Below are 16,793 nucleotides of genomic sequence, written 5' to 3'. Positions count from 1 at the left end.
AATATAAATTAATTACAGATGTAATTACATATAGGTATTTAAAAAATATAAGTACAATGTAAAAAGATGTATGTACACAAAAAGTGCACAAGTCTACCAAATGATTAATTTAAATGTAAGCAACCTGATATAAAGTGTGACCGTATAATAACAGTCTTGCATGTAACTCACACACTTTATTCTGCGCCTCAGAAGCCGTGATTCTCTGTGCAAGGAACAGATTAAAATTCATTGGTTTTTTTTATTTATATAAATTCTTTCCCTTCACTCCAGCTTCAGAAATGCTGCATGCAGACACATTACACAGGTTTGGACTGACACGAGGATTTTGATTTTCATGTGAACTGTTCCTTAGAAAACTACATATTACTGTGTGTGCTGTGGTTTGTCATTCTGTTCTCCTCCGTGTTTTGGCTGATTCACATATCAGAAACCATTTCTCCTTCCAATATCAGAAGCAGAGAAGTTCGTAGACGCTCGCATCACATGAAGCGATCGTGGTCAAGTTCTCTGAGGCGGCTGCGAGACGAAGTGGCTCTGTATCTGGAGCATGTTTTGTGAATCAGAGGCTCTTCTCTGCGGTCCGTTCCAAAAACGACTGGCTGAGCAAAAGGCATTTTCACATAAATGGATATAAACCTAACGTATTAAATGTTAAAACTCTACAGTGGGGTTGTAAATTAACCTTTTTTTGTAAAATTTTGCATGGACAAGCTGGTAACACTGATTATATAATACAACACTGGAATATAATGATCACAGGTTTAAAGAACGCTTTTGACAAATTGCATTCACGATCCATGTTCCTCTGCGTCGCACGTGAACGGGCTTGAACATCTGATCAGGAATGTGTGCAATAAAGAGAAGCGATTAGGCAAGAGCGTGGGCCGATTAGATAACGGCGTGTTTGCCATCAGACTCCTATCGTGACTCGTGATGCCCATCGGCCATTCTTGCTTTTATTTGCCGCCAGAAACATACAGGTGTTTGCAGTGTAAATGTTCATTAGATGAGTGCGATGTTTCATGTGTCATCATCACTGATGCTTAGACTATCTCCATCTCTCCTCAGCTGACCCAAGACAAGATATCTTGCCTGCCGAACCGGTTCACGGACCTCTCCGGCGGAGACAGAGACTGCAGTCACCTGCGGCAGGACAAAGAGAACGAGAGTCTGTGGGAGTTCGCCATCACCAAACATCTCGCTCCCAACGTGGTGGAGGTGTTCGGCCGGAAGAACGGCCTGGATATCCACCAGTACGAGTTCGTCAACCACTTCTGCTACGAACGGGCCGTGCATTGGTACGGAAAGTACTTCCCCTACCTAGTGGTCATCCACAGCATGATCTTCATGGTGGCCAGCAGCTTCTGGTTCAAGTTCCCAGGGACGTCGTCTAAGATCGAGCTGTTTGTGATCATACTGGGGAAGTGCTTCGACTCTCCCTGGACCACCAGAGCCATCAGCGAAGTCTACGAAGAACGGCGAGAGGAGAGAATGGTCGTGTGGAGAAAGAATACGATGACCAAATCAGACGACAACGCGGCGTCTCCGATCCGATCTTCCATAAAATCCGTCTCAGACCAGACATCGTCAGAAGCGACCGCGTCGCTCTTGGATAAGAAAGAAGGCGAGCAGGCCAAGGCCCTGTTCGAGAAAGTCAAGAAGTTTCGGACGCACGTGGAGGAGGCGGATCTGCTTTACTTCATGTACGTGCTGCAGACGGCGCTGAAGGTCTTCAAGTTCGCTCTGATCACCGTTTACAGCGTCGCGCTGGTCCCCAACATCCAGATCGTGGTGATGTGCTCGGTGCCTCCGGATCTGACGGGCTTCGCCGCGTTCTGCTGCAACTACAATAAAGCGCATCTGTTCTCCAAATTAGCCTACTGTTATATATGCTTGGTCGGGGTTTACGGACTGCTCTGCGTTTATTCGCTTTATTGGCTGTTTCACCGACCGCTGAAAGAGTATTCCTTTGAGGCGGTTCGCTTGGAGACGGGAATTAACGACATCCCGGATGTCAAAAACGACTTTGCGTTTCTCCTGCACCTCAGCGACCAGTACGACGCCCTGTACTCCAAACGCTTCGCCGTCTTCCTCTCGGAGGTCAGCGAATGCCGCTTGCGGCAGCTCAACCTCAACCACGAGTGGACGGCCGATAAACTCCGCGCTCGCCTGACACGCAACGCCGGCGAGAGGCTGGAGCTCCACTTGTTCCTGCTCCCGGGATTACCGGACACCGTGTTCGAGATTTCCGAGGTCGAGTCGCTCAAACTGGAGCTGATCAGTAACGTGACGGTGCCTGGAATCATATCGCAGCTTACCGCCTTACAGGAGCTCGTGTTGAACCACAGTCCGGCCAAGCTCCAGCTGGCGGCCCTCAGTCACCTGCGTGAGAACCTGAAGGTCCTGCGCTTGGGCTTCGAGGGCCCGGAGCAGGTGCCGCTGTGGATGTACACCTTACAGAGCCTGGAGGAGCTGCACCTGAGCGGCGCTCTGAGCACCGAGCTCTCCCGCAGTCCGGCGCTGGACTCTTTACGCGAGCTGAAGAACCTGCGCGTGCTGACCTTACGCTGCAAGCTGACCAAGATCCCGCCCAGCGTGGTGGACGTGTCCGGCCAGCTCCTGCGACTCTGCATTCACAACGAGGGCACCAGGCTCCAGGTCTACAACAGCCTGAAGAAGCTGGGGAACCTGAGCGCTCTGGAGCTGACGGGCTGCGGTCTGGAGCGGATCCCCAGCGCCGTCTTCAGCCTGTCCCTCCTGCAGGAGCTGGACCTTCGAGAGAACCGGCTCACCGCCGTGGAGGAGATCTTGAGTCTGCAGCACTGTCGCCGTCTGACCGTCCTCAAGCTCTGGCACAACGACATCTCCTGCGTCCCCGAGCACATCAGCAAGCTCCGCGCGCTGGAGACGCTGGACCTCAGCTGGAACAAGATCCGCAAGCTTCCGCCGCGCCTCTGCTACTGCACCAAACTCCGACACCTGGACCTTTCCCACAACCAGCTGTCGTCTCTGCCCTCGGAGATCGGCGTGCTTCAGTGCCTGCAGTTCCTCTCGGTGGCCTTTAACTCGCTGGAGAGTCTCCCGGAGGAGCTGTTCTCCTGCAAGAGGCTGCAGGTGCTGGCGCTGGGGAATAACAGCATCTCCTCGCTGTCTCCGCGGGTCGGGAATCTGGCTCAGCTGATTCGGCTGGAGCTGAAGGGAAACCGGCTGGAGTCTCTGCCTGCGGAGATCGCCGACTGCGTCTCGCTCAGACTGGCCGCTCTGGTCGTGGAGGACGGTCTGATGGACCTTCTGCCTCCAGACGTGAAGGACAGAATGAAGCACAGATAATCGCAGCACTGGAATTCACACATTTTTTTGTCTAAATAGAGAATGCTTTGAACGGCTGATTTACGTGATGACATTAGCTATGTTTCCATCACTGTTTTAATGCGCACCAACGAGTGACGGAAACGCCAATTTTCTAATAAAAATCCCTTAATTTGTAGAAATGTTTTTACGCTCACTTGAGGTGGTTTTTACTTGTGCGAAAAAGGGTTAATGTGAATAATGGAAGATGGAAATGCATTTGTCGAATGAATTATGAATTCAGGTGTTTGATTAGGGTTGGAGCTGAACTTCTGCAGAAAGATGGGGTTGAGCACTGACAGGTGACAGCCTCTCAAAACGAAAAGCTTGCAGAACGTATGTTCACATGCAGACACATTATGACAGCAGAGCACAGCAGTCGGGTTCTGGGGTGAATATCATTTTCTCTGTAGGGGAATTAATTTACAACAGTAGCTTCAACCATTAAAGACAGCCCTACTGTGAGCTACATGGCTGCTAAATGATGGTTTATGCTTTTGTTAAAGGCATCAGCCCTTAATATTTTAACACATTTTTTAGTAATCGTGTTTAACAGTGGAATCCTGGTTAGAAAAAACAAAACTGATTTATGATTCTGCAAAGAAGTCTTCACCAATCAGTGAATCACGGCAAGCAAAGTGCTGAACTCTCTCTGTATTTCTAGTTTTTTTTCTCGGTGTTTAGTTCAGATGTTTATCTACTGAAGTAAATTTAAACAGCAACACCTGAGTATATCTGATTGGAAATTAATGCTGCTTTTCTTCGTAACAGCAGACCGAGCTTCTAAAGAAATGCAGTTCTTAACAATGAAGCCTCTGTGTTGTTTCCTGATGGTGGGTGTGGCTGTGTGAGTGGAAATTTCCACAGGTGTGTGTCTTTACCTTTATACCTGTTGGCATTCCTTTTCATCTCGTGAAGCACACAATTAGAAAACTTTGCTCATGGACGTTCAGTGTCATGTGTCATGTGACCACTGATTCTTGAGCTGCATGAAATTATGTCATAACAACACCGATTGGCTGATTACAAGAACACACACACACACACACACACACACTCATACACACACACACACACACACACACACACACACTCATACACACACACACACACACACTCATACACACACACACACACACACACACTCATACACACACACACACACACACACACACACACACACACACACACAGTCCCAAAGCCTTCAGTAGACGATCCTGAGCTGTGACAGGAGCACAATCAAGTCTACTAGAATATAATGAAGTTATGACTGAATGTTGTGTTCAAAGAAAATATTTGTTAGAATATGCAAATCTTTTTAGGTATTTTTATAAAATGTAAGTTCTATATCTACCAGCAGAATCTAACTAACCAGCAAACCTTGAGTCCTCTGAAGCCTCGGTGCCTCCCTCTGCTGGAAGAGCTGATGCTTTTGGTGAAATAGAGAGAATTTACTAAAGTTCCTGTCCATCTGATAGTTTATAGTGAACGGATGATTAAAAACTCACAGGAGATTATTAAACTGGATCATTTTGTATATTTATGTATGAAAAATGTATGAAATTCACTGCTTTGCTTTTCTCAGTAGCAGGACTGGATGTCTGTGTTTGCTGGAGATGCAGTGTGATGTGAAGAAGTTGTATTTCCGTATATATGCAGTCTGTCTGTATGTTTACAGATGCTTTTGATTTGTTCTCATTCTTTTGCACAGTGCAGATCCGAGTCTGCTGAAACCATCCAGTTGGGTTTAAACCGGGTTAAAACACTCACTCTGAGGATGATTTACTCGTGCTGTATGTGGACTTTGATCTCAAACACTCAGTTATACTGTTGACGTGATTAAACAGGTGTTTATTAATCCTGTATCAGTGCAGAGTCAGTGAGAGCTTTGCTGGATGTAAGAGGGATCCTGAGAGTTTGGCCTGAATGCAGCGAGCAAACAAACCCACCATTGTGTCTGCGTCCTCTCTGCGTTGTAAACGCTCCAGAAAAGCAGCGTTTCTGTTCTGCGACAGCACAATGTTTGCCTTGTACAGTGGCACACATTCCTGTGAAGAAACCGAGCCGTTCTGGGTCACCTTGAGCTCGCACGGACACGGACGCATCTTCTGGAGGAATATAGCTCAGCTCGTCAGATCTGTAGTTAGGGATCATGTTTGTTTGTGTAAAATAAAGTCACATCATGTGAAAGATGTTTGGTTCAGAAATAAAAGAAGTTTGATGACCTAATGTGCTATTTGTTTTAAATGTTGTACTATGTATGCGTTTATTTGTTCGTGTTTATGAGGGATCCATCCGTTGGGAAATATGAGCACGGTTAATTCAGACAAACTGATTTTCAGTTTATTAAACACCTTAATAAATAACATCTGAAATACCACGGTAAACATAAACGTTAATATACAATTCTTCAATAAATAAGTCAAATAAATTCATAAAATGTTATTTACAGACGTTAATCCGTGAAAAACTCCCAGCAAACTTAAGCACAACGTGAGAATCAATCGGTGCGTGGATGGCAAGAAATAATTTCACAAGAATAAAAATATTAACAGTTCAAGTTTCTGCACAGAAATGTTTTGTAAAACACCAAAGAAAGAGTTATTTACACGTGTGCCTGGCAAACCCGCGCGAGGAGAGCCGCTCTGTGCAAAACCAGTGCTACATATTCCAGATAATATTGTGAGTTCAACTACCAACTATCATACATCCAACATATTAATATAAATACAACCCGCTAATGAGCGGAGAGGGCTCCCCAAACACATGGGTCGAGTTCTTCAGTGCGAGCTGGTTGCCAGCAGGCGCTCCAGAAGCTCCACCATCTCCGGAGCGCGAGCGTCCCGCGCCACGGCCAGAGCGTCGGCCCCGCGGCCGTCCCGGTGCCCCAGGTCCGAGAGCGGGGCCAGGTACTCCACCACGTCCCCGTGGCCCTCGCGGATGGCGATGTGAAGGGGCAGGGCTCCGCTGTGGTCAGGGACGTTGACGGAGGCGCCGTGGTCCACCAGAACCCTCAGCGTGTCCAGGAAGCCGGTGCGGGCCGCGTCGTGTGCAGGGGTCACTCCGCAGCGGTCCTGGACGTTTGGATCGGCGCCGTGGTCCAGCAGCACACTCGCCACGCCGGGAGAGCCCATCATCATCACCTGCAGACGGCAAACACACGTCACTCCAGGAGCCTCAGGCCTCGCTGCTAATCAGTTACATTACCTTAATTACACAATAAACATAACTGTAATGTTACTGAGAAAAAATGTGTCATTACAGTTACTTATGAAAATGTTAAGTATTACAAAAGGGGTTACATCCGAATATTTTCACACACACAGATTTAGTCGATTTCTTTCCCAAATTGCAGCGACTGCCTTAAAATATGAGACAGCACTGTTTCAGGAGTTCAGGACACGTGCTCATTCAATAACTCTTTTATTCCTATTTGGATTTATGTATATGCTTTATTTTTTAAGTTAAGTGTTTTTTTCCAAGCCATTGTTAGATGCCAGTGTTTTCTGTCGCAGCTGTGCAAAGATTTGATTTCAAAAACAGTATCATAGCTATTAAACTATATCTTGTTATGGTTTTAAATCAGTATTTAACCTCAGAATGATCTCAAAGTAAAAGAGCTGCTAAAGTCTGATTTTGGCTGTGCTTTAAAATGATTCTAATCTTAATTCAAATGAACTAATGAAGGATTGTGAAATCTGTCAGTAATCAGTGTTGAGTTCTACTGTAAGATTAATGCTGCCTGCTTCACATGTTTCAGAATAATTAACACTGCAATCAGCTACAGTACATTAATAAAGTAATTGAAATAGTTACACTACTTACTACATTTTAATTAGTGTAAATTGTAATCTGTAACCGATTGCATTTCCAGAGTAAGCTCGCTCTGGGCATAAACTCATATTAACCGCAAATAATGATGACAGGAGCGAAGGAAGGAAAGCGAAACAAACCGCGCAGCGAGGATCTGTGACGCTATGCTATAACCGTGAAGCGGAGCATCTGACCTGCAGTGCGGTCTTCCCGAACTCGTTCAGCGTGTCCGGTTGGAGCCGGTGATCCTGCAGCATCCGCCGCACCGCGTCCACATCCCCGCGCGCCGCCGCCGCGCCGAGGCTCTTCCCGCAGCCGAAGCCGTCCAGAACCATCATCTGAGGAGATCTGATCCGAGAAAACATTCAGTGACAACGCGAACCGATTCAACAGCATCGACACGAACAGCGTGTAAAGCGCTTACCGCTGTCTGTGTGCGTCGCAGTCCGCGGATGAGCGACCGTTGGCTGTTCTTCTGTTTACACAAATCCGTCAAAACAATCACAAATAACGCGCTGAGCTGAGCGCCTTCACATCTCGCGCCTGACCGACAACAGCGCCGCACGACGAGCCAATCAGCGCTCACACACGCCAACGCGGCTGCCATAATTGGACAAAAGGGAGGAGTGCTGATAGGCGTTGCTACAGTATCTCCGTGGCAACTGCGCCAGCGACCAATGAGAATGTAGAGCGCAGAAGGCGGGCGATTTGAGAAGGTTTATTTGTAAACTGTTGTGTTCATTCACTGCTTCAGAGAGAGAGAGTGTGTGTGTGTGCGTGTGTGTGTGTGTGTGTGTGTGTGTGTGTGTGTGTGTGTGTGCGTGTGTGTGTGTGTGTGTGTGTGTGTGTGCGCGCGTAAAAGAGCGGGCCTTCGCGCCAAGACGCACTCATGATAATAAACACATTTAGGTATATATCAGTCATTTCAGGACAAATATATTCAATTTATTGAAAATTAAACAGAAATGATTGACAACATATTTCGTGATTTGGTGCAAAAAGCACTTTTGAAAATGACTGAAATGCTGAGTGTGTTTACATTCAACGTCAACGATTTATACAATATTGTTTTGTCTAATGAAATTCTGCCAGGATAAAACCAACTAATAAAACACAAAAACATTTAATAAATTTCTTCCACAAAATTGCTGTGCAGTTCTGAGTCTCGTCTCTAGCTGTTTGTCCTCAGCTGGTAATCTGAAAACATACACAGATATAAACACATGATGATAATTAATACCAATCATCTTCTTGACATCATCTGATCTGCTACATGCTCAACATAATCTTTTTTTTAAATCTGCTTTGTGAGAAAATTTGTAAATAACATCTTCTCCCCATATATTTCTACTTCTGTATAGAGTGCATTATTCAATTTACTGTATTTCTAATATTAGTGTTATATTCAATCTCTACTGTGTTATTCTGATGTATGTCTGTACTTGCTTCAGCACCGACGCTCCTGTCGTCGAGTCATTCCTTGTGTGTGTGAACATACTCGTAATAAAGCTCTTCTGACGTCTGATAGATATCCACTAAGTGTTTCTGTATTTACGTGGCAAGGCAGGAAAATGATTGCTAGGAATGAGTTCCTAGCAGCACCTGATGGATACAGCCCTTCTTCACTTTTTTTTCCTGTGTATATATTATTATTATTATGTATTTATTTAATTTTTGTGTCTTTGTCTATGGTTTTAGTTTAAATCAGAATCAGAAGAGCATTATTGCAAAGTGTGTTTCCAGCACAGAACGTACAGACAAACGTATAATTTAAGGTAATAAAAAAACACTAATAATAAATAAAATAGACAATAGATTATAAATAACAATACAGTAATAAAATACAGAGAGAAAGAAAATATCAGCAGACAGACAACTGATTGAGCATATGCAAGTTTTACATTGTTGCTTATTTGTATGAGTAAGAAAGCCTAATAAAATATAACCGTGTTGTTAAAGCTCACCTCCGCTCTGCGTGATGTAGCGGACCCACGGCAGCGCCTGATAGCCGCTCTTCTCAATGATCTTCATGTACCGCACCTTCACAATCAAACTTCAGAGTTTCAGAACCGAGCATACGTTCTCACTTCAGATCTTAAACAGAAGGTTAAACACGGAGGCAGAGAGAGCGATGGCGAATGCGAACACATGTAAGTGCACCTGTATGCCAGACACGGTGAAGTACGGGATCTCAAACTTGACGGTGATCGGAGGCTTTCCCTCCATCTCGTCTCTCTCCACACTCGGCAGGCCGAAGTGAGCGCGGATCAGGAACTCCTTTCCACCCTGTGACGACACCAGAGCTCAGATTCAACGAAACTCAGAGACACACACACGACAAGCGTCTCATAAAACACATCTCGGGACAGATGCTTTCTCTGAGCATTGCTGGGCAGCTGTATTTGGGTTCTTACTGGGAAGGATTTAATGCTCCACACCACCAGGTTCTTCTCAGGAACGTATTTAGCGTGACCTGTGCTGGTTTTGAACTTGGGAGAGTCGGCATCGCTCGGCACCGGCACGTGGATCTCCACGTTATTGGCTACAGACTGCTTTTTAAACTGCCCTTTAGCCTGGAACAGAGAGAAAGAGAGACTGGATCAGATCAGTCTACATATAATGAACAACGTCCTCAGTGTGGACTACAGTATTGCTCACAAACCTTCACCATGATCTCCACCCGACTGTGAGAGAACTTCTCGATAACCGACTCGATCCAAATGAGCGGCTTCACCTGCAGACCAAAGATGGACCCGGTTACAGAGAGACTTTAACCGCTGCAGTCATGAACAGATAACAGCGTTCAGCAGCTCAATGATGTAGAAACAGCTGTCACGTCACTGAGACACGCACGGCTCTTTACTGTCAATCAAACTCTCTCACGTCATGAAAAACAGCAGATCAAGTGTGTGTCCAGAGGAAGATGAAGCGACAGAGGTAAAAAATACATATATCGGTAAGACCTCATTTCAAGGTGTCCTTGTTACACATTACATGTACTTACTATTATAATAATAAATTAAAGCTGCAAGCAGCGATAAACGGGCCCTCGCACCCGGGCTCACAACCAACGGTGGCTTCAGAAAGACCGGGAACGGTGAGCAATATGCATTTAAAAAGCCAAATATAGAGGAAAATGTTAAAGTCATTTATATGTGCCAAACCTGCTGGTGGCGCTATGTCTATAACTTAACATTGGCTTGTAGATGTCTTCAGACCAGTACTTTTATCAAATATATGAAGTTTGGTGCAGATTGAACAGGGTATGTTTGAGTTAGTGCAAAGCATGACGTATCCTGTTGCCAACAGGTGGCACTATAATTATAACTGAATATTGGCCTTAAGATGTGTTCAGGCCTGGACTCTTACCAAACAGGTGAAGTTTGGGGCAGACCGGACATTGCATGTTTAAGTTAGTGTAAAACAAGTAATTTACTGTTGCCAGAAGGTGGCAGTATGATTATAACTGAATATTGGCCTTTAGATGTGTTTAGGCCAGGACTATTATAAAAGGTGTGAAGTTTAGGGCAGATAAGACATTGTATGCCTGAGTTACAACAACTTCCTGTGTCATGGTATTAATAACATGCTTTAGTACTTAGTAAGTGTTGCTAGCATGTTTGACCATTATTCTAGCATGTTTAGCACACAATGGCATAATTTACAGTGTTGCTAAAAGTGCATCACTGTGTAAAACATGTCACTTCCTGTTGCCAGCAGGTGGCGCTATGACTATAACCAAATACGGGAATGTATGTGTGTTCAGGACAGGCCTCTTATCAAACTTGTAATATTTGGGGCAGACTGGACACTGCATGCCTGAGTTACAGCAACTTCCCGTTTCACTGCATTACTAGCATGCTTTAGCACTTAGCTAAGTGTTGCTAGCATGTTTTAGTTTGCTTGTAGCATGCTGCCAGCCTATTTATCACTTGTTGACACTTTTTAATATGCACCTAGGAGTCCATTACAGTGTTAAACATGTCACTTCCTGTTGCCAGCAGGTGGCGCTATGACTATATCTGAATATGAGCATGCAGATGTGTTCAGGACTGAACTCCTATGAAACGTGTGAAGTTTGGGGCAGATCGGACATTGCTTGCCTGAGTTACAGCAACTTCCTGTTTCATGGCGAAACATCAAACTTTGTCAGGCCCCCAGGGACACGCCCCTTGACGAAAACTCTAGATCTTCGCAATTTAACATCGCAAAGGCCTTATGATGACACTCAGCAAATTTGAAGACGATCCGACTAAAACTGTAGGAGGAGTTCGTCAAAGTACGAAGCCTGGAAATTGCAAAAACTGCACAAAAATCGAACAGGAAATTCAAAATAACGTACTTCCTGTTGGGTTTTGGATTTTGTACCAAGAGGCTTTTTTGTAGGTAATGGTGTGTTACGTGCATGTACATAAAACGTAGCTCGAGGCGCACTCTTTTGAAATATTATAGGTGGCGCTATCGAGCCATTTTGCCACACCCACTTCTGAAACCCATATCAGGTGTAAATTTTCACCAGTTCTGACCCGTGTGCAAAGTTTCATGAGTTTTGGAGCATGTTTAGGCCCTCAAAATGCGATTCACTTTGGAAAAGAAGAAGAAGAAGAAGAAGAAGAAGAAACGGAGCAATTCCAAGAGGGTCCTCGCACCGGCCCTAATTATGCATAATTACAAGCAAGTAACCCTAAACCAAACCATAATCAAGTCAAGTCAAGTCACCTTTATTTATATAGCGCTTTTACAATACAGATTGTGTCAAAGCACTTAACAGTATCAAATTGGAGGATAGAGTGTCAGTAATGTATAATGATAAGATTAAACACTCAATTTTCAGTTAAAGACATTTCATTATTGAATTCAGAGATGTCATTGTCTAGCTCAGTTTAGTTTAAATAGTATCTGTGCAATCAAATCGGCGATAATCGCTAGAAATTAAGTGTCCCCAACTGAGCAAGCCAGAGGCGACAGCGGCAAGGAACCAAAACTCCCTCCGAGACAGAATGGAGGAAAAAACCTTGGAGAAACCAGGCTCAGTCGGGGGGCCAGTTCTCCTCTGACCAGACGAAACCCGCAGTTCAAAAGTTTATATTTCTATTTTAATTTTGTTGCAATTTCTAACAATAGTAGTATTATGTAGTTAGGTATTTTATTATATTATATATATATAATCCTAACCATATAGAAAGTACATATAGTTAATTAATATTACTCAGTCCTTGGGGACACTTAATTTCTAGCGATTATCGCCGATTTGATTGCACAGATACTATTTAAACTAAACTGAGCTGGACAATGACATCTCTGAATTCAAGAATGAAATGTCTTTAACTGAAAATTGAAAATTGAGTGTTTAATCTTATCATTATACATTACTGACACTCTATCCTCCAATTTGATACTGTTAAGTGCTTTGACACAATCTGTATTGTAAAAGCGCTATATAAATAAAGGTGACTTGACTTGAATGTATAAATACACTGGAACAAGGACACCTTAAAATAAAGTGTAACCAAAAAATCTAAGAGCAAGAAAGCAACAGCAATGTCCCAAAATGCTGCACAGGCTAAAAATTAAATAATTATAGATGCTATCCAAAGTCTTCATCGTTACTGTGGTTATCTGTCGCTGTGATTCCAGGCATTACTTCAGACGGAGTAACTAGAAAATAAAAAGGTGACTGACTTCAGGAACCCGTTCAGCCATTATTCAGTCTGCTTGTGTCTGTTGTTTCATGACAAACGTGTTCGTGGATACACAAGCTGTTAGCCGCGCTTACGTGTGTGTTGATCCGGTACGACATGAGCTCAGACTCTCCGTCAGGCGGGATGAAGGAGATGGTTCTGTCACTCTCGAACCGCGACAGACGAACACACTGATGAAACTTCACGTCCTCCATAGACACAGTCTTCCCTTTGTCTCCTGCACACGCACACACACACACACACACACACACATTAGCAGGACTGATCCTCTTCATCAGTTCATCACACAAACAGCTCAGTACGGTTTGGTTCTTACGGCCGGTGAGGGCGAACAGCGCGCGGTCGTTGAGGCCCAACCGGAGCTCCGGCATTCCTGAGAGCATCGTCTTGAGTTTGATGCTGCCCACGATATCGCTGCTCATCACGCTGCCGTTAGCGTTCACCTGCAAACACACACACACACACACCTCGTCAGCACATGCTACACGAGCCACAGGCAGCCGCCGGAAGACACGTCACGCACCAGCACGTTAATGGACTCGATCACGTCGATGAAGACCTCGTTCTTCTTGTATCTGATGCCCTCGGATCTCCAGGACACGGCGTTGGTGACGGTGGTGGGCACTTTGGTCTTGGCCACCTCCAGCTTGTTCCCCTTCTGCGTGATGTACCTGAGAGAGAAACACGTGTGAGGAGAAGAGCTTCGGCGTGATGAGGGCCTGAAGCGGGCGCATCTTACTCCTGAAGGATCTTGCTGTCCGTGGTCTGCGGGAAACCGAAGTCCATGAGCTCGTCCAGCAGCTCGTACACCACCACGAAGTTATCCTGGATGCTCTCCTCCTCCAGCTCCTTGAAGTACTCGGTGAACACCTGAACACACAGGACAGGAGAAGCGCGCTTGTTTCTCAGCATGAAATTCAGTGCATTCGGTTAACACCGAAGAATTAACCCCGGTAGTTCATGAACGAGCACGAGTCGTCTCGGACTCACCTCCACCAGCTTGTACAGGAAGGAGTACACCAGAGACGCATTGGAGTTCTTGTTGGTGGTGGCCACCACTGATGTTATTGGCAGGTTAAAGTTACATTCATGAACTGAGAAACCAAAATTCCCTTGATCTTGTGACATATAACAGGTCATTGTACTACAAAAACATCCCGTAAGTTTCAGAACTCAAAACTTTCTCGTTAGTCTAAAAACAGCTTATATTGAAGGCAGTCTGCCAGAACGACAGCTTGTGGAATGTTCTACTCTATGATGTAATAGTGTGGATAAGCTCCGCCTCCGCAGAAGATCAACACCTGCTTACACATCACTACCTGTTTAGCCCCGCCCACAGATTCTACATCACTGCCTGTTTAGCCCCGCCCACAGATTCTACATCACTGCCTGTTTAGCCCCGCCCACAGATTTGTGCATGTAGTGTTTTTTACGCAGAAACCAAGCGATAAAGATGCTCTGAAGACGCTGTGCAGTGCCACGCTGTGGAAAAACAGTGTTTGCGTCGCCTTCCTTCTGATCACAATGTTACGAAAGAGTGGATGAACTTATTTTTAATGAAGATCCAAACCGTGTCAGTAAGAACTCGTAAGTCCTTTGTTCTCTTCATTTTACTGCAGATTCGTTTACAAACAAGGAACAATTCTTTGCATGATTTTCAGAAAGATTGAAAGACGATGCTGTGTGATTATATTGGATCCGACAGTAATGTCAAGTGTGAGTAACTGTTTTCATTACGTGATCACTATTGCTGTTGAACAGATCGTTTGATTCGAGTATTAATGCATCTTTGACTCGGACACAGCAGCGTCCATCTGTGAGGAATGCAGGCTGTCAATCATACACAGCTATTAGCCAATCACAGCAGTGGGCGTTTACTTCTGAGTCTACAATCCTCCACGCCTGCTCAAACAGTGTTCTGATGACGGGGTCAAAACAGCACAGAAAATGGACTATTACTTCTAAATTATGATGTGTTTTGATGTAAAAATCTTCTAACATTATAAGTGAGAGAACAGTACAAAATAAACACAAAGGAAGTTGATGAGCCCTTTAACAAACACGTGTTTACCGAACGATACTCCGTTAGACACATGATCGAATCTGCACTGCTTACTCAGAATAACCTTTTACAATCAGATTGTGAAGTTTGTGATGTAAAAAAGGATACAGTACAGATTGCTGTGTTTGATCCACAGGAAGTGGACGCTGCCGTGTGACATCACAGGGCAGAGAAGCCCCTCCTCTTCCTGTTGCATTAGCAGGGTGAAGAAGTGGTCGATCTCTGACATGTCAACATCGCCTTTGTAGTTGCGGCATATCAGCACCTGATGGGAGGACATTCGTGTCAAAGTATGACAGACAGGGTTCATACGTGACCCTGCAGCACAGAAGCAGTCATAAGCAGCACAGCTATATTTGCAGCAGTAGCCAACAATACATTGTATGGGTCACAATTATACATTTTTCTTTTATGCCAAAAATCATTAGGATATTAAGATCATGTTCCATGAAGATATTTTGTAAATTTCCTACCGTAAATATATTAAAACCTAATTTTTGATTAGTAATATGCATTGCTAAGAACTTCATTTGAACAACTTTAAAGGTGATTTTCTCAATATTTAGATTGTTTTGCACCCTCAGATTCCAGATTTTCAAATAGTTGTATCTCAGACAAATATTGTCCGATCCTAACAAACCATACATCAATGGAGAGATTATTTATTCAGCTTTCAGATGATGTATAAATCTCAATTTTGAAAAATTGACACTTAAGACTGGTTTTGTGGTCCAGGGTCACATTTCATCATTTAGGATCATCATCTGCACCTCCACAACTCAGAGACACAGAGAGATCTTTTAATGGGGTCATCTGTAATAAATCTCCTTCCTGTCTGGAGAGGAAATGACATCTGCTCATGTCCTAAAACACCTCATTCAATGTTTCTAAAGTGGTCAGCGGGATTAAAGCAGTTCCAGTAGAAAACAGTCAAATACTACCATGTGACATTATTAGATAATGAACCACTGTTTCTCTGTTGTTGTTGTTGTTGTTGTTGTTGTCGTGAAGCAGACAGCTGTAGAAATGCTCACAGATGATTACAGACAGCTGCTCGCGGGTGTTTCACACTTGATTAAATCAGGTGAATTTAATCTACTAATATCGTATAAAATAAAGCGACAATAAAGTCGCTCATTAAGAGTCATAATTACCTTCCCCTTCAGATCCAGCACGAACACAGCTGACGCAGACATGCTCTAACGCGTATAAAGTCACCCGGATCGGTGTCAGACCAGTTTAAAGTAGATTTGGTGACATTCCTGAGTTTAGCGGAGAGTTAAGAACTCATCACGATCGCCAGTTCCTTTTCCTGCGCGGTGACGTCACGCAGCGCCAGGTAAACGAGTGCCAGAGATCACGTGACTGCGGAGGCGCGCCGGTAGAGGGCGACACCGAACCACCTTCAGCAGGTGACACCGCTCTCAATGCTTTACCGGAACCGAAACTCGCAAAAACTGAACCTTGAAACTGCTAAAGGCTTATGTAGGCCAATTCTATATTTTATGTATAAGAATTTATGATAATAATAATAATAATAGTTCATTCATTCATTCAGTAGTGCACTTTCTAACCTCTCCTTTACCCCAAACACACTGACAGAGAAACACTTATTTATTATTAAGAACAATCCCTCCCTCAATAATCATCCCGAGTGTGATGCTGTGAGAAAACTGCGCTCATCTGTGTGCTTTTAAACGTCTGTTAAGGATATTTATGAACGAGGATTTTACACTGTGTGTGTGTGTGTGTGTGTGTCTGTCTGTCTGTGTGTGTGTGTGTGTGTGTGTGTCTGTCTGTCTGTCTGTCTGTGTGTGTGTGTGTGTGTGTGTGTGTGTGTGTGTGTGTGTGTCTGTCTGTCTGTG

At 44.4% G+C, this 16,793-nt stretch overlaps 3 protein-coding genes across 5 annotated transcripts in view; 1 reads left to right on the top strand and 2 right to left on the bottom strand.

Annotated features, from left to right (window-relative positions):
- Positions 1-5,570, top strand: part of si:zfos-323e3.4 (volume-regulated anion channel subunit LRRC8E) — a 7,232-nt gene extending 1,662 nt beyond the window's left edge. For both annotated transcript variants that reach the window (XM_058779625.1, XM_058779626.1), the window contains exon 3: positions 1,072-5,570. In XM_058779625.1, coding sequence (XP_058635608.1) covers positions 1,072-3,333 — 2,262 coding nt within the window. In that variant the 3' untranslated portion in view covers positions 3,334-5,570. The remainder of the gene's footprint in view (positions 1-1,071) is intronic.
- Positions 5,571-5,682: 112 nt separating this feature from the next.
- On the bottom strand, positions 5,683-7,934 carry cdkn2d (cyclin-dependent kinase inhibitor 2D (p19, inhibits CDK4)). 2 transcript variants are annotated; one of them, XM_058779630.1, is made up of 3 exons: positions 7,589-7,934; positions 7,359-7,512; positions 5,683-6,494 (listed from the first exon to the last, which is right to left on the bottom strand). In XM_058779630.1, the coding sequence occupies exons 2-3, from the start codon at positions 7,500-7,502 to the stop codon at positions 6,132-6,134; spliced, it is 507 nt and encodes a 168-aa protein (XP_058635613.1). In that variant the 5' UTR covers positions 7,503-7,512; positions 7,589-7,934; the 3' UTR covers positions 5,683-6,131. The 2 variants fall into 2 exon arrangements, with proteins under 2 accessions (XP_058635613.1, XP_058635611.1); XM_058779628.1 differs by having other exon boundaries at positions 7,359-7,934.
- A 215-nt stretch (positions 7,935-8,149) lies between these two features.
- On the bottom strand, positions 8,150-16,258 carry ap1m2 (adaptor related protein complex 1 subunit mu 2). The gene is made up of 12 exons (XM_058779627.1): positions 16,083-16,258; positions 15,037-15,193; positions 13,857-13,924; positions 13,606-13,736; positions 13,390-13,537; positions 13,183-13,309; positions 12,941-13,083; positions 9,827-9,898; positions 9,579-9,737; positions 9,325-9,450; positions 9,129-9,204; positions 8,150-8,361 (listed from the first exon to the last, which is right to left on the bottom strand). The coding sequence occupies exons 1-12, from the start codon at positions 16,122-16,124 to the stop codon at positions 8,336-8,338; spliced, it is 1,275 nt and encodes a 424-aa protein (XP_058635610.1). The 5' UTR covers positions 16,125-16,258; the 3' UTR covers positions 8,150-8,335.
- Between the last annotated feature and the right edge of the window lie 535 nt (positions 16,259-16,793).

Source organism: Onychostoma macrolepis, chromosome 06 (assembly GCF_012432095.1).
Source record: "Onychostoma macrolepis isolate SWU-2019 chromosome 06, ASM1243209v1, whole genome shotgun sequence".
Lineage (NCBI taxonomy): Eukaryota > Metazoa > Chordata > Actinopteri > Cypriniformes > Cyprinidae > Onychostoma > Onychostoma macrolepis.
This window is presented reverse-complemented; position numbering and strand designations above follow the sequence as displayed.